Source organism: Prunus persica, chromosome G6, assembly GCF_000346465.2.
Source record: "Prunus persica cultivar Lovell chromosome G6, Prunus_persica_NCBIv2, whole genome shotgun sequence".
NCBI lineage: Eukaryota > Viridiplantae > Streptophyta > Magnoliopsida > Rosales > Rosaceae > Prunus > Prunus persica.
This window is the reverse complement of record NC_034014.1, coordinates 29,193,937-29,217,414: the sequence shown is the minus strand read 5'-3', so window position 1 is coordinate 29,217,414 and position 23,478 is coordinate 29,193,937. Positions and strand designations below refer to the sequence as shown.

Below are 23,478 nucleotides of genomic sequence, written 5' to 3'. Positions count from 1 at the left end.
GAAAAAAGAAAAAGAAAAGGAAAAATAGAGCTGAGGTTTTCTAGGGGGAAAAAGGTGAACAAAGTTAATAAAATCTTAAAACCGCCACTAAAGAGAGCACTCTCATGCTCTTATTAAAACCGCCATTAAATTCCTCAGCTTTCTCTCTTTCTCTCTCAAACACACGCAGAGGTTTCTTGTTACAGCAAACCCTCGATATTCTCACTTTCTTTCTCTGGAAACCAATAAAAAGCTTGGGCTAAAACCATAGAAACCAGAAGGCAAACAATGGAAGAAAACAACAGTAACAACGTGGCTAGCAACGTGGCCCAAGCCATTGCCGTAGCTCTCGACTGGAGCTCCACTTCCGATGCTCGCAAAGCAGCCGTTGCTTTCCTCGAATCCGTATTCTCTTTCTTTCTCTAAAAACTTTACCTTGTGCCGCTATCTCTGTGCTTTGTTAAAACTATGATTTCTTCTTTCCGCCTTGAACTTTAAAGTGGTAGCTTTGTGAATGTTATGGCTCTGCGAGTCTGCTGGGCTTCGGAAGTATTGTTTTTTGTTAATTTGATCGACTTTTGTGAAATGGGTATTTGATTATTGTGCTTGTGGGGTTTTAAGTTTTTACAAAAATTTGTTCAGAGTCAAATTTAGTGTTATGCGAAAGTTTGTGTTTTGATCGAGTTACAGGGAATGTTTACTAGTGATTGGCTTACTGTGTCATAGAGAATGGAACGGTAATGGAGATTTTACAGCTCAAAAATTTAAATGACTCCTTAAAATTTCCTGTTGACAGTTTATTGGATGATCTCATTGTTTTTCTCTGGAGTATGTTGATCTTTAGTATCTATAAAATGTTTCTCTAAGGTTCATATGTTGTGGAATCTATTACTTGGTTTAAGAAGCTATATCTACCTGTCATTATTTTCCTTTGTTGATCGATACCTTCTGTTCATATTGTCCAGATTAAAGCCGGAGATGTACGCGTTTTGGCAAACACATCATTCCATCTAGTGAAAAAAGATTGGTCTTCCGAAATTCGGTTGCATGCATTTAAAATGTTACAGGTTTATGCTTATGGAATGTTCTTTAAGCAGCTTTCTGTTTGATTTATAATTATTTGAATATTTCCATTTGACCCAAATGCCATATTTTTGTGCAGCATTTGGTCCGGTTGAGGTGGGAAGAATTAAGCCCTACAGAGCGTAGAAACTTTGCAAATATCACTGTTGATTTAATGTCAGATATTGCAAATCCCAGTGAGGAGTGGGCTTTGAAAAGTCAGACAGCGGCCCTTGTTGCTGAGGTTTACACAGCATTTCTTTTGAATCTATTTAGACTGCCAATGCTCATATTTGCGTTATAATACTCACTTGTTTTGATCTGTTACAGATGGTTAGAAGAGAAGGACTAAATCTTTGGCAAGAACTGCTTCCAACTCTGGTTTCATTATCTTACAAGGGACCTATACAAGTAAATTTTATTTCCCCTTGTTCAAACTATATTTCATTTAAAACATGCTTTAGGTAATCACCTGATTTTCTACTGCTCCTTTATTAGGCTGAGTTGGTCTGCATGATGCTAAGGTGGCTTCCTGAAGATATTACTGTTCACAATGAAGATTTGGAAGGTTTATACTTTGCATTTTTTTCTTTTTGCCTGTGAATTGGCAGTGGAGTGCGTGTGTGTATGCATGTAATGCTTTTCCTCTGGATTTTGATTGCTGCATGCCTTACCCTGATTCTGAATGGTTAATACAGGTGATCGGAGAAGGTTATTGTTGCGTGGGCTGACGCAATCTTTACCTGAAATATTGCCTCTATTATACACTGTATGTCTGGCTCCTTGACTTTTAATAGAAGTTGCATACAATGGATTTATCATAATAGCTTAATTATGTGCAGTTACTAGAGAGGCACTTTGGAGCTGTGTTGAATGAAGCAGGAAAACAACAATTGGACCTCGCAAAACAACATGCAGCAACAGTAACAGCTACTTTGAATGCTGTTAATGCATATTCTGAATGGGCTCCATTGCCTGATCTTGCAAAATATGGTATAATTCATGGGTATGGTATCCTTCTTTGAAGTTTTGGTGGAGTCTGATTTGAAGCCATTGGCAAGGGTCTGTTTCTTATCTCCTATCTCTCTCTCTCTCTGCATGCACAGGTGTGGTTTCTTACTTTCTTCACCTGACTTCTGTCTTCATGCTTGTGAGTTTTTCAAACTTGTTTCCCAAAGGTATGCAACGTAGTATTTCCAGTAGCTAGTTCAATGTTCTATACAGTTATAAATTATGGTTTTCGCCCTTGCCAAGACAGTTCTGTAACAGTTGTGTTATTCTGAATTATGACATGCAGGAAGAGACCTATTGATGATACCTCTGCTCCGGAATTTGATTCTGCAATGAGTAATATCTTTCATATATTGATGAATGTCTCCAAAGAATTTTTGTACAGATCAGGCCCCAGTGCTGGGGTAATTGATGAAAGCGATATTGAGTTTGCGGAATATATATGTGAAAGTATGGTATCTTTGGGTTCTACAAACTTGCAATGCATTGCTGGTGATAGCACCATGCTAGGTCTTTATTTACAACAGGTAACTAGAACATCGGGTTATATGCAAAAGGGCGTTTGTTGCTTGCTCATTTTGTTTCTGTCAACAAGTAATTGCTTATTGAAATACAGTATAACTTTTTATTTTTATTATTTTCTCAGATGCTAGGTTTTTTTCAGCATTTGAAGCTAGCTCTTCACTTTCAATCTCTCCACTTTTGGCTGGTATGAAGAGAATTTCCAAATTATTGTTATATTGTGTCAATAATAGAGGCTATGTCATACATTACCATGTTTGAACATCTTTCATGTTCCTATATGCTTGTTTAGGCACTAATGAGAGACTTGATGTCAAAGCCAAAGGCTGTTGCTCGCTCAGCTGGAGATGGTTCTGACCCAGTCGATACTGAAAAGAGAAAGATCTTAAGTTTTTTGAGTGATGAAATATGTAGTGCAATTCTGGATGTATCTTTCCAACACATGCTCAAGCGAGAAAAGGTTCTTCATGGAACATCATTTGCTTTGGGGCCGTTGGAGTTATGGAGTGATGATGCTGAGGGAAAGGGAAATTTTGGCCAGTATCGTTCAAAGTTGGTAAGTAATTTTTACATAAGAACTCTAATATCTTTGTTTCTGCATATTCGTACAACATGAATGGATGGGTCAATTCATCGACTTTGTTAGTAACAGCGATTCAGATTAGAGGAGCTGTCAAAATAACCCTGAAATGGAACTCATTTCTTTTCATGTTAAACATTTATGTCATCTTGCATCATAAAGAGATTTCTTTCTCTGTTCTGGTTTATAATATTACTCAAGGTGATGTTGGGATAAGTTTATTCTATGATTCTCTTTAGCATAGGTTATGAAAATTACTCAGTTGGCCTTCCTTGGCCTGCATTTTTTTTTAAAGTTTCTCACGAGATGCATGCATATCTTAATGCAGTTAGAACTGGTCAAGTTGGTGACTTCATACAAGCCTCTTATAGCTGGGGCTAATGTTTCTGAAAGAATTGATAAAATCATCAAAAACCTCTTGCTTTCTCCAATGCCTGCTCAGGTTTGGTTACAAGCACTTTCTCAATTCGATTTGCTGTCTTTAGAGTTTCCAGCATTCCAGAATTGCTTGCATTGATGGTTATTGTAAATTTCCATCCTCTGTCGAATTCCAGGACTTAGCTGTGATGGAAAGCATGCAGCTGGCTTTAGAAAATGTTGTAAGCACTATTTTTGATGGATCAAATGAAATTGGTGGGGGTCATTCTGAAGTTCAACATGGCATGTGCAAAATATTTGAAGGTATATTTGGAACCTTCTTTTTATCTCCCTAGAGCTAGAATTTTATATCTTGGGTTTATTAACAATACTGGTTTCTTCACTTGAAGGTTTGCTTCAGCAACTTCTTTCTTTGAAGTGGACTGAGCCGGCCCTTGTGGAAGTACTGGGGCACTACTTGGATGCAATGGGGCCATTTTTGAAGTATTTTCCAGATGCTGCAGGCAGTGTCATTAATAAATTATTTGAGCTCCTAAACTCACTTCCTTTTGTTGTTAAGGTCCATTTCAATATATTTACTTTCACTTTGATATTCATTGTAATATTCATTGTATTTTAGAGAAACTTTAAAATCATATTATTATTCTGCAGGATCCATCTACAAATAGTGCACGGTACGCAAGGTTACAAATTTGTACATCATTTATTCGTATAGCCAAAACTGCTGACAAAAGTATTCTACCTCACATGAAGGTGACTTTAGTTTCTTAAATATTTCCTTTTATTTTTCTGGTTCTTCTTGTGTATATACAACTTTTCATGTGCCACTAGTATGAAAGACATCAAATTATTTTACGACATTTTGTGTAATTGGTTAGAAATTACATCAGTAGAATCTGTCATATGATCGTATCCATCCTTTGCAAATTGCGTACAAGTTTGCTTCCTAGCTATTGTGTAATTATTAATTGGGGTTTCATGAATTACTGGTATCTGAGAAATGATACTTTTGAATGCTTCCCATATTAAGGGTGTAAATAGTCCAAGGTTCCCTAGGAAAACAAAAAATTTAGTCTATATCCCCACTGAAGCAAACCCACGAACTTAGTTCTTGGAAATATCATTTTGTTTATTCACCTTCTCATGCGGTATTTTATGTAGGGTATAGCTGACACCATGGCGTATATGCAAAGAGAAGGTTGTTTGCTTCGTGGTGAACATAATCTTCTAGGTGAAGCGTTTCTTGTCATGGCTTCTGCTGCTGGGTAATGATTCTCTGGTGTGGATAGATATATTTTTGTTGTCAAATGATTCTATTATTGAAAATTTTGAAAATTTGTGCAGAATTCAGCAGCAGCAAGAAGTTTTGGCCTGGTTACTAGAACCCTTGAGCCAGCAATGGACGCAGCTTGAGTGGCAAAATAATTATCTATCTGAACCACTAGGTCTTGTTCGCTTGTGCTCTGAGACCCCAGTTATGTGGTCAGTTTTCCACACTATCACATTCTTTGAGAAAGCACTTAAGAGAAGTGGAACCAGAAAAGCGCATTTGAATTTGCAAAACAACTCAACAGAAACTGCTACTCCCTTGCACCCTATGGCTTCTCATCTCTCATGGATGCTGCCACCTCTTCCAAAAGTACGCATGTTCCTGAAAATTAATTGTGTTAAAATTCCTCATTCACATTTCTTCTAAATGTGGTACATTTTTGGCCATTTGTTTATGCGAATATGTTCACTGTGACTACAACATGGTAATAGTTGGTGCATGTTGTTGATTTGCAGCTGCTTCGCTCCATTCATTCCCTTTGGTCTCCATCTGTATCCCAAACACTTCCTGGAGAGATTAAAGCTGCAATGACCATGAGTGATGTTGAGCAATTCAGTCTTCTTGGTGAAGGAAACCCTAAATTTTCAAAGGGTGCAGTAACCTTTTCTAGTGGATCTCTTATCAGTGCAAGTAAGGAAGGATACACAGAGCCAAATGAATCAGACATACGAAATTGGTTGAAAGGTATCAGAGACAGTGGGTATGTATTCCTGCATCTACTAACTTATTAGCCAGTTTCTTTATTGGTTCATCATCCATGTAGGTTTTCTTCATTTAGTGTCGAGGCATTGTTTATAAATGCAGGTACAATGTATTGGGCTTGGCAACCACTGTTGGGGGCTCATTTTACAAATGTTTGGATAGTCAATCTGTTGCTCTAGCTCTAGTGGAGAATATACATTCAATGGAATTCAGACATATCAGACTGCTTGTTCATTCAGTTTTAATTCCCTTGGTTAAATTTTGCCCTGTGGATTTGTGGGAGACATGGTTAGAGAAGCTCTTGCACCCATTATTTCAACACTCCCAGCAGGCTCTTAGTTGCTCCTGGTCCAGTCTTCTACGTGAAGGAAGAGCAAAGGTCCCAGATGCCCATGCCATACTCGCTGGGTCAGACTTAAAAGTGGAAGTAATGGAAGAAAAGCTACTTAGGGATTTAACTCGGGAGATTTGTTCACTCCTCTCTGTTATAGCTTCACCACAGCTAAATACCGGGCTTCCTTCCTTGGAGCACTCTGGGCATGTTAGTCGTGTTGACGTTTCTTCACTCAAAGATTTGGATGCATTCACTTCAAGCTCTATGGTTGGGTATGTTTGATTGACATTGTTTCTTATCTAAGTAGCTTTTTCTGTTGGTCTGTACCTTTGTACTTTTACAGCCTTGTTAATTTATTTTTCCCCACAAGTTCTCCAGTCTCAAAGTGCACTCCATTTACAGTTTCCTTTTGAAGCACAAAGGTCTTGCCCTTCCAGCGCTGCAGATATGTTTAGAAGCTTTTACATGGACAGATGGTGAATCCATGACTAAAGTTTCTTCCTTTTGTGCTGCCTTGGTTGCTCTAACGATATCAACAAATAGTACGGAACTCCAACAATTTGTGTCTAAGGATCTCTTTTCTGCAATCATCCAAGGTTTAGCCCTTGAATCAAATGCTTTCATCAGTGCTGATTTGATTAGTCTCTGTCGTGATATATACATATATCTTTGTGATAGAGATCCAACTCCTAGGCAGGTTAGTTACGGTACCTTCTGCTTAGCAATATTTTGGGATGGTAGTAATTATACTCTAGTTATAATTAATTTAACAAACTTAATGGACGTGCTTCTTGGGTTTCGCAGGTTCTGCTCTCACTCCCTTGTATCAAACAGCACGATTTGCTTGCTTTTGAAGAAGCTTTGACGAAGACATATAGTCCCAAAGAACAAAAGCAACATATGAAAAGCTTGCTATTACTAGCTACTGGAAACAAGTTGAAAGCCCTTGTTGCTCAGAAAAGCGTAAATGTAATAACAAATGTATCAAGTAAGTCCAATTACTGACTTCACAATCTTTTTCAAGCTTTTAAAAGAGCATGCTTTCCGAATGTTGCTATAGTTAGTCTTAAGTTGTGTAATGCTGCATCTAGTGGCTTCTTAATCTTAAGCTTCTTCCAAATATCTTCATTTTATATGAGGCATTCTCCCCCCCCCCCCCCCTCTCTTTCTTTCAGTACCTGGTCTCTCCCAACATTAAAACATTCCGCAGACTAGGTTTCTTGTTAACTTTCGCTCTTTAAATGTGCTAAAATCTTGCTGCATCTAATTTTATAAGGTTTATGAAGGTGGTAGGAAGGAACCTTAGACTCTGAAGAGCTTTTCTTAGTCAAAAAAAGTGGATACAATACATAAAAAATATAAACATACCTGGCTCTGTTTGTCTTTCCCTCTTATGAAGGTCTGATAGATTTAGTGTTGATTTCTTGTATTTCTCTCCATCAAATAGATTTAGGTTCAGGTTCGGCTTGATCTTTTCTTTTCCTTTTTGAAGATTTTTTACATTTTGTTCAAAAGTTGTGTAATTATGTGATAGCTAGTCAACTGGGTGTATATATTAACTAGCATGCTGCTGCAATCATAATTTCAGCAAGGCCTCGCAACACCGTCAACGTTGCAGAAACCAGAGTAGATGAGGGAGAGAGTGTTGGACTGGCAGCCATATTGTGATGCATGTGTGATCTCTTGTACAGAAATGAATTCAATTGGAAGACGGAAAATCCTGTTTGAGGAATATGATGAGGTAAATGACCTTTTTCTTTTTTCTGCCAGAGGTCTACACAACTTTTCTAATGGGTTCACCTCAAATAGAAGATACGTGACACCATGTTGTACTGTACTGCCATGGAAATTAGGTTTTCAGACTCATACATTTCTTTGTATAGCAGCACTAATCAGAGAAAAGAAGAAATCTTTGTTTTTAGCTGTTTCTTTTTTTATTAAATCTTTGGCAGATTAAAACCACACTTGGCAGTTTTCATTTCACCTTACCAGTCTGGACCTGTCAAACCAAACTTTCATGTGCATATCATGAATGCCGTTTGCTACCTTACCTTTTCGAACCATGATTGCGTATAGTGATGTAACAGCATGCGTGCCCCATTTGGATTAGGAAACGTGATGCAGATTGTCCAGTTAGCTCAGCCATTGATAAGCCTGGAACCCACTGTCCATAGGGCTCACAATGAATAAATAATGGCTATCCTATGCTAGTAAAATGAAATCCTTCACCAGTGATTAAGAACGGTTTATAATCACAAATCCTAACGGTCAACTATTTCATTGTTGTTTGGTTTGGACAGATCGTGACACATGGATATGGTCCGACATGAGAACAATTTTCATGTTTATTATTTTAAACGGTTAAAATTGCTTCGTCCAAAAATAAAGCGTTAAAATTGCAATATGTCGGTGAAGTCTGACCGAGAAATCTACATTCTCTTTCTTCTCTTGGGATTTTTGTTTTATTTATTTTCTTCTTTGTGAGCCTTTTGGTACCGACATCTGTTGTGTTGTGTCCTTCCAACTACTCTTATTAAATAATAAATTCACAATGAACATCTCAAAATCTATCCCAAATGCCAGGCGTTGGTTAGTTTGGGGACCGTATGTTCGTGTCAATAAAAAATTATTGTATGGCATTGGTACAGAAATACTGTCACGCTTTATATGAACACATCGTTGATTCATGTTATAACATGTAAATATGTAATTATACGCGTACAATAATTTTTCATCACCACCTCCTCGATCATGTTACACGCTTTGTAAGCAGAGTGGACTATAGGGTATGTAATTGAATGGGAGGCATGCTTCATTTTTTAATGGTAGCTGGAAGGAATGGTAGGTGAAATGCGTTAGATGAAAAGGAAAAAGTAAAAAGGTTAGAACTGGAGTGATATGGCCCAATCAATGTGAATAATATTACACACACATATATATATATATATATATATATATAGTTAAGCAATGCGAATATACACAAACGCTGTTGTTTTTACTCTAAACCAACCCCCATCAACCTTCTAAAAATTTGTACAAGTTTCCAGAGCATACAGCACAGTTGCCGCACCGGCACTGGCACAAATCTTATTCTAAGACACTGTTTGGTGTGGTGGAGAAGGTGATCGTAGAGGCCTAGAGCAGCTACCAATGAGACCCGGAGGACCACCCGGACCGCCTGGACTGCCTCCTCTGTTCGGTGGCTTTTGTGATTTCATAGGTTCATGGTATGTCTGATGTTTTGAACTTAAATCACTTGTCTCTCCTCTAGTTAATAGAATCACTGCATACATTTTGGAAAATGATGAGAAACTTTTATAATTGATTTCAATAAATAAAAATGTTGTAAAAGAATATATAATTAATGTGGCGTAATTTGAGAAACAAACAAGAAATTTCAAACCCTGGTGTGAGCTAGTGCTTTTGTTTTCTTGATCCACAGATATATGCTGTGTATTATACTTCAAACATTTCCTTGTATCCAAACCAATTTCTTCGTATGATTCATTGTCTTGTCTATTTTCCTTTTATGTTATCCATTTAAAATAAAAAATCATAAGAATCATTCATCCCCTGTTCCTAGCTGATGCCTTCCTTTTTTAGTTTCCTTACAATTATCTATTTGTTTTGTTTGTTTTTATGGGAGTTCGTCGTTTTGGTTGGTTGCAGTTTGAGTGTTCTGTGCTGCTGCTGGCTGTTACAAGACTGCTTTGGTGGTGGGCCACCACCAGGGCCTGGACCTCCTGGCCCACCAGGGCCTCTGGGACCCCCTGGCCCACCAGGGCCTTTGGCACCTCCTGGTCCACCAGGGCCACCTGGACCCCCACCCCCGCCATGAAAAATGAAATGAATGATACATGGAGAATGGATTCATGGCAAGGCAGCTGCTTGCTTAGCCATATATAATTGGGTTAGCTTATCAGTTAATTATAATGCCGTATGTAATGTAACAATATATATATCGCTTTGTAAATTGTAATGTAACCAATCTCTGAGAGTCAGAGTGAGTGAGAGTCATGGTCATGGCTGAGTTTTATTAGTCACTGTGTCTGTCTGTCTGTCTGTCATTTGAGTTTGCCAGAGGCTTTTTAATCGGCCTCTCTCTCTACCGTTCGGAATAAAATAAAATATATTTATTTAGCTCATCATCGATTTGCAACAATATTCTGTTTTATTTAAATTAGATGTTGACCGCAGAATGTTGAAATCAAAACGATCACAACATTAAGGTACATAATTCAATCCTCCTACCCTCTCAAAATTCAAATCACGTTGTCAGTCGGTCATCTGATTCAAACAGATTATAGTAGCAGTGTGTGTGCCAAAACGAGTGGTTCGGATAATTTGAAACAGATGCAGTTTTGAATACTGAAAAAAAAGGGCATATAAACATTTTTTTGCGTGTGCTTGTAAGTTGCATTCATGTGTGAAAAAGGGGAGGTTTGAATGTTAGGTTTGTGTGTCAACAGTTGGTTATATATAAGAGAAGTAAATGACACACTGTCTGTGAGTTTCGGGTGGCCAACGACTTCTGCTAGCCTTAAATCAATGCCGGAGTTTTCACTGTAATGCCTTACGTACCTTATGAAAAACAGGAAGAAGAAAAAAAACTCAGAGCTGCTGTGGACCAACCTGGCTTTTGAATGTGATCTTCTGCATAATGTTGAGTTTCAAGCTCAATATATACGCGATGTAATAACAAGTGAGAGAATGTTGGCATGTTGCTGCTGTTTTTGCAACTTGCAACTCAATATTCTCCCCACTTTCTCTTTCATTCTTTGTTTTATGCGCAGAGTTATTAATGGGATAGTATTATTATGTATTTTGTATCAAATTTAATGATACTATTCCCTAAAAGGACGACGGTGTTATAACTTTTGTTTACAAAAACAACGAAGATAAACACACAGATTATGACAAAACACCTTGTCAAAAGTCAAAACACGTACGTTTGTCAGTCGGTCATCTGATCCAAACAGATTATATATCTGCATGCGTCGACCAAACAAACAAAAAAAATGGTCGATCCATCGAAGTCTTTGAATTAGGGCCTAAGAAAAGAAATGAGGTGTTTGTTTCGATGATGAAATCACATAATGTACTGTGTGTGTCTGAACTGCGCATATAAACATTAAGTTTTTGCGTATGTATGCTGAAAAGGGGAGGTTTGAATGTTAGGTTTATGTCTGAACAGTTGGTGATAGAATATCAAGAATCAATTAATACTTAGCCATTAAGCTCTCTCTCTCTCTCTCTCTCTCTCTCTCTTTGAAAGTATGAACCTATAAATAAACAAGAGCTACATCAATCTCATTAGATACTACCAAGCTACATTGCATTTTCAGCCAGAGAAAGGGGAAGCGATATCACCAGAGTGCTTTGCTTGATTAAGAGACACAGAGAAGAGAAGAGAAAGAGATGCCGCCACCTGGACCGGGAGGCCCACCGGGCTTTGGTTGCTTAGGCGCCCTCTGTAGCGGTATATGCCGCCTTTTATCATCTTGGTGAGTTCATCACTTTGGCTTTTTATAATATTTTATTCATGTAATTGCCCTCCCAAATTATAAGTTAATAGAAAATGTAGCTGCATCTGCTGCATGCTTCTTTCAATTTTCTTATTTTTTTTCTTATTTATGAAGGTAATTTCCTAATTATTATTATTATTATTCTAAAATTATTGTATATGTATATATGGTGTGCACTGTGCAGTGCTTATGTCCTGTGCTGCTGCTGCCTGTTTGAGAGCTGCTGTGGACCCATGTTTGGTGGGGGATTTGGCGGTCCTGGTGGTCCCGGTGGTGGACCTGGTGGACCCGGTGGTGGACCTGGCGGGCCCCCTCGCTTTTGAATATGAGCTGGCTGCTGCTGCTGCCTGTGATCTTCTGCATAATGTTGAGTTTCAAGTTCAATATGTAATAACAAGTGTGAGATGTTGGCATGTTGCTGCTGTTTTTGCAACCTGCAACTCAATATTCTCCCTATTTTAGCCCATATTTGTGTTTATTTTGCAATTTATTTTTCATTTGTTTTTGTTTTTTGAGCAGAATTAATTAGTATTAATGTTATATATTTTGTAACCTTTGTTTACCAGATGATCCACCATCCATGACAATTAAATAAAATCTCTTCCTTTTTTTCCCCATTATGATTCATGAATATATATATATATATATATCTCTTCCTAACCTAAAGCTATTAAGCTAAATAATCATTTAAAACTTACTTCTTTTAATAAGAAATTTAAAGGTTACATATTAATTTTGGTGGGGGTGGCTGGTGGGTTCTTTACTTACCTTTCCTTACCTACCAGTCACTCCAATATAAATAAAATAAATAAAGGCCTAACTAGAAACTTCTTGTACATTCCATTAATTCCAAACCGTCTTCCCTTCCCTGCACTGCAACTCTATAAAAATATGCACTTCTAGTGAATTAGAGAGAGACAGAGAGAGAGAGAGTGAGAGATGCCGGGTTGGGGACCGCCGCCGGGAGGACCTCCAGGGCCGGCAGGGCCATGTGGCTGCTGTGCTTTCTGTTGTGATGGAATTTTCAGGCTTTTTTCTTCATGGTGAGTTGAGTACTAGTACTGTAAATCTTAGTTCCCACTCTTGCTAAAATGCTCTCTTTATCTTTTTATAAATATGCTTCATATTCACAATACTACTAGCTCTTTTAACCCACGTGCAAGTACTTTTGTTAAATAAAAAGAACCCAAATAAACAAATTATAAATAAATAAATAAATGAAAGAAATGATGGGGAGATGTCGTGTGAAAAAATGGAGGAGGGGATAACTATACATCCAGATATATCTATATCTCTGTATTAATAAGTGTGTATTTTTGTTTTAAATATTCGTGAATGGATTAGGTTTTTTATTATTATTTTACCTTCATAATATTAAATTGAAGTTTTTAGTAAACAAATATTCCAAATTTATTTATGGGTTTTTGAAAATTTCTCTAAACTCCCTTCTTCAAATCTCAAGGTGGTGGTGGTTGTAACTTGTAACTCAGGCGGTGGCACCAATGCCAATGATGGATGTGATTGAAAAACTTGAGCTGACATTATTTTGTAAGATAATATAATTCACCATTTGATCGTTCCCAACACCCTCACCACAATTCTTTTTGTTTATGTTGGCAGTTTCTATCTCTTGTGCTGCTGTTGCATCCTAGAGAACTGCTGTGGACCTATGTTTGGTGGGCCACCTGGACCCCCTGGCCCACCTGGCGGGCCCCCTGGACCTCCCCCGCCTTGGTAGATAGATCATGTGTGTGACATATCGATCACGAGTACATTTATGCATATACCATATATCAACCTAGCTACCTACTTGAAATTTGAGATGATGTTGTATTAATTTGTTGAAACAATCGCTTCCTAGGTATTTCACTGTTTGCCCTCTTTTATGCTTATTCTGTGTGTAAACAAGTTGTTGCTTTAGGGTTTTCTTTATGCCATTCTAGTTTTTTTTTTTTCTTTCTACTGTTATGGTATTTATGACTTGGGTTTGTATTAGAGTTAAATGATTATGAACCCAAAAAGGACGTAATTTTGACCGTTTAAAACTGTGAATGAATAATCATATAACATTTCTCTTCTTTTTTTTCTTTTTTTTATTATCAGATATAACATTTCTCATTGGTAGCATAACAATATCAGACCCTTGAAAAATATCATAGGACAAAAAGAAAAAAAGCACAAAATTGTTACTATTGATTTCTGTCAAAAATTACACACATGCAAGTGCATGAAAATTTGTAAAAACGCATTTTTGGAGCCTATGGACAAAGCTTTTCCCTTTCTACCATACAACATCATCAGAGAACACACTTCTTCGCCATTGGGTCCCGCTTTGTTAAAAGCATCCGCTGCCAAACTGGACTTATGAAGAATCAACTGCTTCCTATTCTTCATCCTCTTCTTCATCTTCTTCGGATGCCTCTCTCAACCACTGAGACATAAGACATACAAGATGCAACTGTTGTGAAACAAGGCTAACATCATACGAAATTTAACTGGAGAAAACCGCTATCGGTACATGTCATCAATTTTGGTTGCCAGAAATATCAGCCTGACTTTTTTCTTTTCTTTTTTCTTTTTTTCCAGTATTTAGGTTAACCCAAATTGCAAACTATTCTTATATTGCATGAATGGACAACACCGGAGCTAGTGGCCATGCTAATCGTTCTGACAATACAACCGTAAAGAATTGAAAAACTGATGAGTCACACACAATACATACTTATATGTTGAACTCATAACTTCTGCTAACAAATACAAGCATCCACCGATATATTAAAATACGAAGTACTTCCCTTAAAAGCTCAGCCACTAGCATGCAATTGCAAATGCGAAAAAAAAAATTATTCCAATCGTGCAATGGCAGTGTGTATATATGTTATAATGAACATTTAACGATCAGATAAGGTAATAAACATACTATTGAAAAAGAAATTAAATAACCCCCTACCGAATGACAAAAAAAAGAAGGTTAAATCATAGCACTTACTTGAATAAACTTTTCTGCCTGCTTAACAAAAACTTTATCTGATTCATCAGCATCTTTCTTCTCATCATCCCACCTTAGAATAGCCTCTTCTTGTATAACTTCTAGGTCATACAGTTGATACAATATCTGTAAAAGAAAATTGCAACGGTCAGAAGATAAATCAAACTCGTCAACTTTACAACTTGCTTAAGAAAGAAAGGCTGGCGAAGCACTAAGCAGAAAAATATACACTATTTATCAAAGGAACAGAAGGATTACAGATTTTGAAACAACTGCATTTCTCTGATCTTTTACATCCTAAATATGAGCATAGAATTGTAGTATCAAGTTTTACAAATGATTATAAACTATGTAGGTAGACATACCTTATCAAACACAGGGGCAAATTCCTTAGTGGACTCGCAAATTTCTTCAAGTTTAAGTATTACCTCAATCTGAAAGTACAGAACAAGTAATTCAATACAAGACATAAGCATTCACAATTTTACATAGGAAAAATAGGAATCGATTAGCAGCCATCAAAACTAAGGGATCTTGGTGTCCAGCATTATGTTAACTCTAGAACAGTAAACATAATATCTACAAGTATTAATGAAAAGGATTCAAATACAAACCTCCTCATCTATTTCTGCTAGGTAATACTTCAGCAGTTTTTTCCATTTTGCAAGTACATTAGTAGTAGCTTGAACCAATTCACCTAAGAATTGAACAAGCATCATTTTGTTAAAACCATATGTCAAGAAGAAAGACATACAACTTTAGTAATATGAAAATAACATCTACACTGCAGCTTGACAAAGATTACATGTAATTGTACAATTAAGACAGGGATGCTGTAAAATAGACTTATGAAACCTTGCCCACTTCGTGTATGCATGCATGAATTGCCCTAATGTGATCTTAACCTATGAAATAGCGAAAACCATCCCAAATTTTTGTTTACAACTCTTTCAGTATTGCTTTTTACTTTTGAGGACAATACCAATTGTTAAACATGAAATATAAGCATATTAAAGTTTATTATTAACACAGGTTTCCAATCACCAAAAAAAAAAGTTCTTTAAATGAAAACAGAATATACACATTGGGAAGAGAATAGCAAGCTCAGGAAGATTTACTTGCTGAATCCTGTGGAGTTTCTAATGCCAATTTCATCAGTGAATAAAATAAATCTCCAGCACAGTCTGCAGCTACCTTGTTGTATGACAACCTTCAATGGACAAAAATGACAAGCATCAATCACCAAATAATACACACTAAAGCATCATCTTAACAGAAATATCAAAAACATTTTATATGGTTGGCAGATATATCTTCAAAGGACTGTTGATGAAGATCCAAATACACAGACAAATGGGCATGAAAGCATTGAAGGCATTCAATAAAAGCAAGTAATCATGCATGGTTTAACTAAAAGATTTAAATATAAGTTAACTCCGCTGCATGAGATGCACGTCTGCACCTACAACTTGAACATCAACAGAAATTGACCATTTTGGAAAACCTTGAGAAAAATAAAAATAAGAGGTGCGATACACACGAAGTAATGGATAGATCCCTAAAAGAAAACCAGAAGAGTACCTCAGTGAATTCACTTCTAAGATGACATGGTCTACTGTTATATTTTCATGCACAGCTCTTAGAAAGGTTGCTTCGACCTGCAGATGACAACAAAATTGTTGACGTTCAGCTTTGATTTTGTACCATATTGTATTTTACCATCAACATTCCAGTTGACATTGTTCACCTCTTTCCCAAAGTAGATAGAATCATCTCTAGACTCTCCATCATCATCGTATTCAGAATCATTAGAATCAGGTTTTAACTCTCCTGAAGGTGGGAGGGATCTGCCATCTTGAGTAAGCTCCAAATCATCATCTGCAGCATGTATTGCTTCAGAAAGTTTGTCAGCAGGAATGGGAGCAACTGAATGCCTCCACTCCTCATCATGGCCTCCTTCACAAATTGACCAAACATAACCAGCCCCACCAGTACCAAGCTGATCAACAATAGAAACTGGTATCAAAGAATGTCAAGATTGAAGCAGCAGTACACTCAATAAATATCAGATTATTGCTTGTGAGGCTCAGTCTTGTCATTACTTACAAGAGGAAAATATAGAACTTAAACAATGTTGTAGCTCATCATCGCATGAGCATGATTACTATAAAGAGAACTTTATAAGTTTATGTAGCAAAAAAAAAAAAAGGAATGGGTACTGCACATGGTGAATGCAAACAGTATTCATTGATTTCTTTCAAATGCTTGTTCAAGTCAATGATCATTGTTTCTCCCCCCAACCTTGTCCCTTCTCTTCATTTCAGTTCCAGCTGTACTAACATATGCTGAAGCCCAAATCATGCCAATGTTGTTAATTTGCATCACCCTAGTAGTCCAAGATACAGCATAGAAAAATAAGCAAAGACAAGGCTTGTTCTCAGACAGCACCCCTGATTTTAAAGTTAAATTCCAATTTGACACCTTCTTCCCTTTCTAGCACCATAACAAGCCTCCACACCATTATCATAACCTTTCCCCTAACCTGAAAAATACCCATAGTAATGGGCAATGCATCTGGGGCAGGTTTTTCTTTTAATTGCTAGTCTTAAAGGAATTTGAGATTCTGCCCCAACGAGCTTAGCTGTATGCACATATTCTACAAATTATGCATTTACAGTTAATGAATACAAGACAAATCAAGATTGTCTGACATGTGGGAAAGAAATTTATAAAATATGTGATTAAAAAGAAATACTTCAAATTTTATTTGACGAACGAAGGACAGCAGAGAACCAAACTTGATAGGTATGAGCTAACCTCAGATGTCGGCCAACATTGTGTCTCAAATGGTTGGTTTGTTATTTCCCCATTTAGTTTATCCACTGTATGTGTGATAGCTGCATCGAACAACTCATAATAAGGGCAAATATCACTGGGAAAGAAATTACATCTCTTACATTGATAATTTGTATAAACAAAAGGAATTAAATAAGCTTAAAAATACTTAACAGCTGTCCCTAACAAAGTATGAATGCAAGATACACTAGCTATGTCTAGACAAACAAAAGTTGAAAAACAATACAAACTTCATCAGAACAATAGTCAAATGGACAATAAAAATTGATTATTTGTGGAGTAATTTTCCCAACAAAGACTAAAGCCCCATGTCTCCCTCAAGATCCTTAATTTGAAATAATATTTCCATAAAGCAAATAGCAATTCATTTACACGTCTGCATTTTGGCTGACACGTCCCAGGAACCTATTGGCAAGCAATGTAGCATTCCCGCTATGAGACATTTCTTGAAAAGTTATTAAAATCAATAATCACAGTCAACCATACAAAAGAATAAGTAATCTAGTCATATCATCCTATTACAATTTCTTTTTCATTCAATTGCTTGATGTGACAATAATTTCCATGTTCACCTCAAAGAAACTATCCTATTCCAAAAAGTTTACAGACTATTTACCTACAGTACCTAAAGACCAGCAATAGGATAAATAAAACGGAGATTCCCTAAAGATATCACACAGGCTAAGTCCATGCTTTTGCACATAGCAGAACTCAACAAGACGAAACATGAAGCCTAGGGACAAAATGTGAAAGAGTTACATGAAATTTCTGCAATCCCACCGCTACTGTCAGCATACTCCAGCTCTTCGTCACTGTCTTGCTTAATTGGCTGCTGAAGTAGAGATACCTTAGAGTATGAAGGGACAATAAACTGTTGCCCTACAACAACCTGGAGGGTACGCAATGTCAAAAGCACATTAAAATCTAACAGACATCAGAAAACCACAAGCAAAATGTATCTGGCTCTTACAAACTCAGACAAAAAGCAAAGATCAATGTACAAGGACAAACATATATGAGACTCAATTTGAGCATGCCAAGATTCATATTTCCCAATCTGTTTGTAAGACTAATTTTGGATGACATCATAAATACCAGTGCACATACAAGGCTGAACCTAGGCAAGAAAAGCATGTATGTCCAAAAGGATTGTTTTCTAGAGGTCTGCCTAAAGTGTACAGGGTGCCTCCTCTTTGAAGTCTTTAAGCATAAAGCCCTCTAATGGGCATCTAACATATGAAAGGTGCAATTTCATAATAACAGTAAAATGAGAAATATAGGTATTCACAGGGAGAAATGCATACTGCACACCAAAAAAGAGATTTAACATGGAATTTACAAAAGATTATAGGGGCACAATATTAACATCAAGGATTTATAAGTTATCAGTCTTTCGATTTCCAAACTTCAAAATCAATATACTTCTGAACATCTTATCAGTGCCACTACTTTACACCTTAAAATTAATATATAACATTGTAACAAAGATTCAGATTCCAAATATCTTTGGGCCAGTAAACTGCTTGGTGTTTTTGTTCAGTTATGATTTGGAGCATTATAATTGATAAGACAGAAGAACTAACGTCTGGCAGTTCCAAATAGTGCTATAATAGGATTTACTGGCACGTACCTTGAAGGACAAAACAACACCAGGTTCCAAGACTGCTCCGGACTTTACTATCACTCCATCACATGCTATAGCATGCCTTAGCTTGCAGCCATCTTCAATGGTGACATTATCCCATATATAGGAACCTTCTATGGAAACATTTGATCCAATAGAGCACCCTTCCCCAATAACAGAATTTGAAATTTTAGTGGTGTTCCCAATCTTTGTGCCACTTCCAATGACTGTAAAAGGACCAATCTGTGCAGAGCGTGATTGCCCTATTTCTGAAGAGTAGCTAGTTTATCAAATCACACATAATGAGATAGAAAAAAGAAAACCGGTAAAATTTCCAACTAGCAGACAATGGGTAAGTCCATCTCTGTCATGGATCAAGATAACAAAATTACCCGATGCTCGATACATCCCCTGTCTTTCCAGTTTTATTGAAGAGTTCCCAAAAAACTTCACATCTGGCACCAAAGGATAAGTCCATCTCTGAATTATGTCCTTACTAATTGTATCATAGCTTCGGAAGTTGTCAATCCTGGCCGCATAACTCGAGTGAATTTCATGTGTGAATATTTTGTAACCCATAATCTGAACGGATAGATGGTTCCCTTAGAAGAATTGCAAGGTATAGAACAAACACAGAGATAAATGTGCCCAGATTGACAGGAACAAACATATTTTGTGGGAGAATAAAAAACATATTTAAAAGAGACATACATCATCAACAAGCAATCCCTTCAGAAAATGACGGCGTAGATGTTGATAATCAAAATTGTCTGTGAAAAGGCTGAGGACTTCAGGAGAGCATATGTCAATATAGCAATCCTGCAGACAAAAAAAAGTGGGTCAAAGTACAGAAAAATAGACTCTCGCAATAATTCAAGTGAATTACACAAAATAAGGAAATAGTAATTGTGCAAGAAAGAGGATTATCTAGAGAGAAGAAGCTGAAGCATCTGGAATCATAAACTTGTCACATATTGATAGAATTCTTTCTTAGGGTTGATGTAACACACCACACCCACACATAGACTATGAACCACCAGAAGCATTGTCAGCCACTTTGCCACGAGAAAATAAAACAGCCCCTTGATTTTATTAGATCGATGGACTAAACCCATTTCTACCACAGAGACTTCTTTTAAAATTAAACAAATAAATAAATCTTTCAGGGATAAGCCCTAAATTACAGGACCGAACCCCTTAACTTCAAGCTACAATTGGTGGTTCAAGAGTAGTGGAAACATATGAACCAAAAACTAGAGTACTGATCACAACAGCTTCCAATTGGAGACATGCTTAATATAATATCCATATATAGGTGAACTGATGAATTAAATAAACCTACTGGGGTGCTTCATTGTTCAATTCTGTTAATTGCAGAAGCAATCAGGGTCCATTCATACCCATTCTTATAGAGGTTAAATGTATGAGATTTAGTTCAGATGTCATTAGAACAATTAAGACTTGTTGAGGATCAGAACAAAAAGAACAAGCCGACTTTTCTATAAAGATTAATTAACAATCAAAACTAGTCTGGAGTTTAAAGGGAAGGCCTTGAGATGTTACCTGCTTGTCATTATGTAGAGTAATTGAAGGGTTATCAGCGAGCAACAACTTATCCAGATATATAGATCCTTTTGCATGGTCTGCCTTGTCCTCATAATATAAAAGCTGCTTTGTATTAGGATCTATTGCCACAAACAGCTCATCAGTGCCAAGTCGAGATTGGTGAGTGATCTGAGAAGGCTTTGATCGTTTTATAACTACTGTCATCACAGCATTACTATCTTTTTTTCTTCTCTCTTTATGTTCTTGAAGCACCTGAGTAAGCGACATGTTGCTCACCGTATCCCCGCTAATTAGGACAAAATCTCCATTTATCTTCAGAGGAAAGAGAAAAATGATGAAAAAGTTACTGAATGGAATATGTTTAAAATAATCCGATGAAGATACAATTATAAGATCAACTGCAAAAAGAGTGGATACTAAACCCTTAAAAACCTTACATTCTACTGCATAATCGGAAAATTTGAGAGAGAGCTGATTAACTCAAGTTCCATATTGAGAATCAGTGACCTAATCTGGTAACGTCTTTTTAAATGCATAGAAAGGGGGGAAATTTTATTTCAGAAGAAATAAACTGTTGCAAGCATAACATTTTTCAAAGTTAAAAACATCATGTGTATATTGATCTTCTCTCAAAATGAAGAATATGGGCCTGATTCTAAGCATATTTCCAAATAATCATAAAAGAATAAGGTGAGATATGAGCATACCACGTTGCGCTCATAAATCAAGCGAAGAGCATCTCCAGCACTAACAGAGTTATGTGACTCAATCGTTGTGACTGTGAAGTTTGGTTGAGAAAACCACTCGGAACTCTCCAAATAATCAATCACTTGTTTAGAATGAGCACAGCAAAAAACAAAAACCTCCTCAACGCCAGCAGACTCGAGCCACGCTAAGGTGTAATTGATCATCGGGACATTAACCAATGGCAACAGCACCTTCATCAGCAAAGACAAACAATAAACATGACAATTCGCATAGACTACATAAACTCATAGGTTTGTGTCATTACCAATTTCACTACCTAAAAGTTCATAATTAAACAAAAATCCAAAGAAAAATCCATTCATAATGCCTTTCTTCGTTTTCCGAGCTTGACAATTATCAATTTTATGGTTTTGAACTAACAAAAACAAAAACTTCCATTTATACTAGCCCAATAGCCAGATAAACATATGTTTAGTTGAGAATTTCCAAAATTATCACAGAAAACAAAAAAAAAAAAAAAATGGGCGCAAATTTTCCGAAAGCCCATGTATCCATTACAACAAAACAGCATCATATACATATACATATGCACATTCATGAACACGCATACACAAACACACGCAGACATAGACATCACATATATGTATATACATGCATATATAAATATAATAGAGATAGAGAGAGAGATACTTTGGGGCGCTCGAGGGTGATGGGTCGGAATTTGGTAGTAAAACTATCAGCTAAGAGGATGGCCTGCAAAGGAACACGTGCCAATTCCACAGGGTCCTCTGAACCCCTAGATGCATTTTTTTTCTGCGTGCCCATTGTCTTCGTCTTCTTCAGATGAATCTCGATAAATTCCACGAAGAACAAAGAATTGAAGCGGTTAATTTAGAAAAACCCTAATCAAAACCCACTGCGCAACAGAGAGAGACAGCTTGTGAAGCATATTCGACCGTAGTATGGGGGTCCGTTTCCTATGCGGTGACGGCGTTCGCCGTGAGATTGTCCACCCATTAAGGGACAGCCACGTCATCGGCGTTATATTGTAATTTAGCGAACTAACAAATTAATTGTCCAAACTTTTTAATAACTCTGCCTCGGGCTTTAGGCTGAACTGCAGACCAACATGTAATAAACTTTTGGGCTTAGTTATCGGGTGAAGGTTTGGGCCGGATCTGCTCATTAACATATCCAGCCGAACTAAAGCCCATTTAGTCATATCTTATATATTTCATTTTGCGCGTCCGCCTCTTTGCACCTGAGTTCGATCTCACTTCCTGTACATTAAATTAATTTAGACTATCACTTGCGCATTAAAATAAGAAGGAAACAAGAAACATCTATCATTAGTATTTTAAAAATACTCTGTTTTTCCATATTTTTATACTTTTCCTTTGCTTGAAGTCTTTGGTCTGTGCTAATAAATGGCAATTAATGTTAAATGATGCCCATCGAAATGAAATTGTTAATTAAACTTTGTTTGTTTAATATATATATATATATATATATATATATATATTTGCTCTAAGATTCAAAATTTCTTTGTTTGCATTATGATCGTCTGTTGGCAAGATCTTGGAATCACCTCAAGCTGCCCGTGAGACTTTTCTGAGATTGTTGTTGGCTGGTTGTTTGTGGCTTGCGAATTAAGATGTGATGCATGATAAAATAATTATTATATAGTTCGACATGTGCAAATTTATACTTTTTAAAATTTCACATTATTATACAAAAATATATATTAAATCATATACGTATTTCATATAGTCTCTTCCCTCGTCTTGTGTGACATAGGTTAAAATTTGATATTTTTTCGTTTTAAGATTCGTCGAAGAAAATTGGATAGAATTTGACGTGCTTTTTTTAAGAGTTTATAGAAATTTGTAGAGACATTAACGTTTATATACACAATTCTTGAGAAAATCATGGTATATGATATTTTAGATGCATTTTCACGTGATCCCCGGCCACAACACAACACAAACACAATGATTTCCTGATACGTTATTCAAAAATTGGCCTACTTCTTTTATTATATATCTGAAAGTTGGCCAACTTGCCCACATTTTATACCCAATAACACGTGGAAGAAGGACAAGCCTCTCAACCTCTAACATCATTTTAAAAAAAAAATTTATTAACGTCATTAGCAAGACGAAAGACAGCACAAAACAGAAGTACAGTTATATTTTTGTCCCAAGTTCCCAACACAAGCAGTGGCAAAGTAGTATGGAATCTAATTGTGGATACAATCTTTAATAAGTTGGGGCAGATATGTAATTTTATAAAGTAAGAAGAAAAGGTGAAAA

At 36.6% G+C, this 23,478-nt stretch overlaps 2 protein-coding genes and 2 long non-coding RNA genes across 4 annotated transcripts; 3 read left to right on the top strand and 1 right to left on the bottom strand.

The window, feature by feature from the left end:
• On the top strand, nt 103–7,860 carry LOC18774411 (protein HASTY 1). The gene is made up of 22 exons (XM_007208069.2): nt 103–384; nt 945–1,046; nt 1,142–1,285; nt 1,372–1,452; nt 1,540–1,609; nt 1,740–1,810; nt 1,884–2,047; nt 2,148–2,219; nt 2,339–2,579; nt 2,699–2,761; nt 2,867–3,130; nt 3,483–3,596; nt 3,709–3,835; nt 3,922–4,091; nt 4,184–4,285; nt 4,694–4,797; nt 4,877–5,171; nt 5,318–5,562; nt 5,667–6,170; nt 6,301–6,595; nt 6,703–6,886; nt 7,487–7,860. The coding sequence occupies exons 1-22, from the start codon at nt 268–270 to the stop codon at nt 7,564–7,566; spliced, it is 3,609 nt and encodes a 1,202-aa protein (XP_007208131.1). The 5' UTR covers nt 103–267; the 3' UTR covers nt 7,567–7,860.
• LOC109949483 lies at nt 8,858–10,044 on the top strand. Its single transcript, XR_002271940.1, has 2 exons — nt 8,858–9,125; nt 9,568–10,044. It is a non-coding gene; the product is annotated as an uncharacterized LOC109949483 (long non-coding RNA).
• LOC18772076 lies at nt 11,154–13,468 on the top strand. Its single transcript, XR_002271939.1, has 3 exons — nt 11,154–11,402; nt 11,608–12,466; nt 13,044–13,468. It is a non-coding gene; the product is annotated as an uncharacterized LOC18772076 (long non-coding RNA).
• Nucleotides 13,478–22,176, bottom strand: LOC18775340 (translation initiation factor eIF-2B subunit epsilon). The gene is made up of 15 exons (XM_007206359.2): nt 21,857–22,176; nt 21,166–21,396; nt 20,456–20,770; nt 19,604–19,711; nt 19,285–19,474; nt 18,899–19,161; nt 18,028–18,157; nt 17,230–17,309; nt 16,160–16,411; nt 15,994–16,070; nt 15,531–15,622; nt 15,027–15,109; nt 14,778–14,846; nt 14,413–14,538; nt 13,478–13,854 (listed from the first exon to the last, which is right to left on the bottom strand). Exons 1-15 carry the CDS (start codon nt 21,989–21,991, stop codon nt 13,807–13,809), a joined length of 2,199 nt encoding a protein of 732 aa, XP_007206421.1. The 5' UTR covers nt 21,992–22,176; the 3' UTR covers nt 13,478–13,806.

Excerpts from the sequence above, each read along its gene's own strand:
- LOC18774411 (XM_007208069.2), top strand. The coding sequence starts at position 268 with ATGGAAGAAAACAACAGTAACAACGTGGCTAGCAACGTGGCCCAAGCC. Across the intron at positions 1,286-1,371 it reads CAGCGGCCCTTGTTGCTGAG|ATGGTTAGAAGAGAAGGACT; the intron begins GTTTACACAGCA and ends GATCTGTTACAG. Across the intron at positions 1,811-1,883 it reads TATTGCCTCTATTATACACT|TTACTAGAGAGGCACTTTGG; the intron begins GTATGTCTGGCT and ends AATTATGTGCAG.
- LOC18775340 (XM_007206359.2), bottom strand. The coding sequence starts at position 21,991 with ATGGGCACGCAGAAAAAAAATGCATCTAGGGGTTCAGAGGACCCTGTG. Across the intron at positions 20,771-21,165 it reads TGATTTATGAGCGCAACGTG|ATAAATGGAGATTTTGTCCT; the intron begins GTATGCTCATAT and ends TTTCCTCTGAAG. Across the intron at positions 15,110-15,530 it reads AACTCCACAGGATTCAGCAA|GTGAATTGGTTCAAGCTACT; the intron begins GTAAATCTTCCT and ends TTCAATTCTTAG.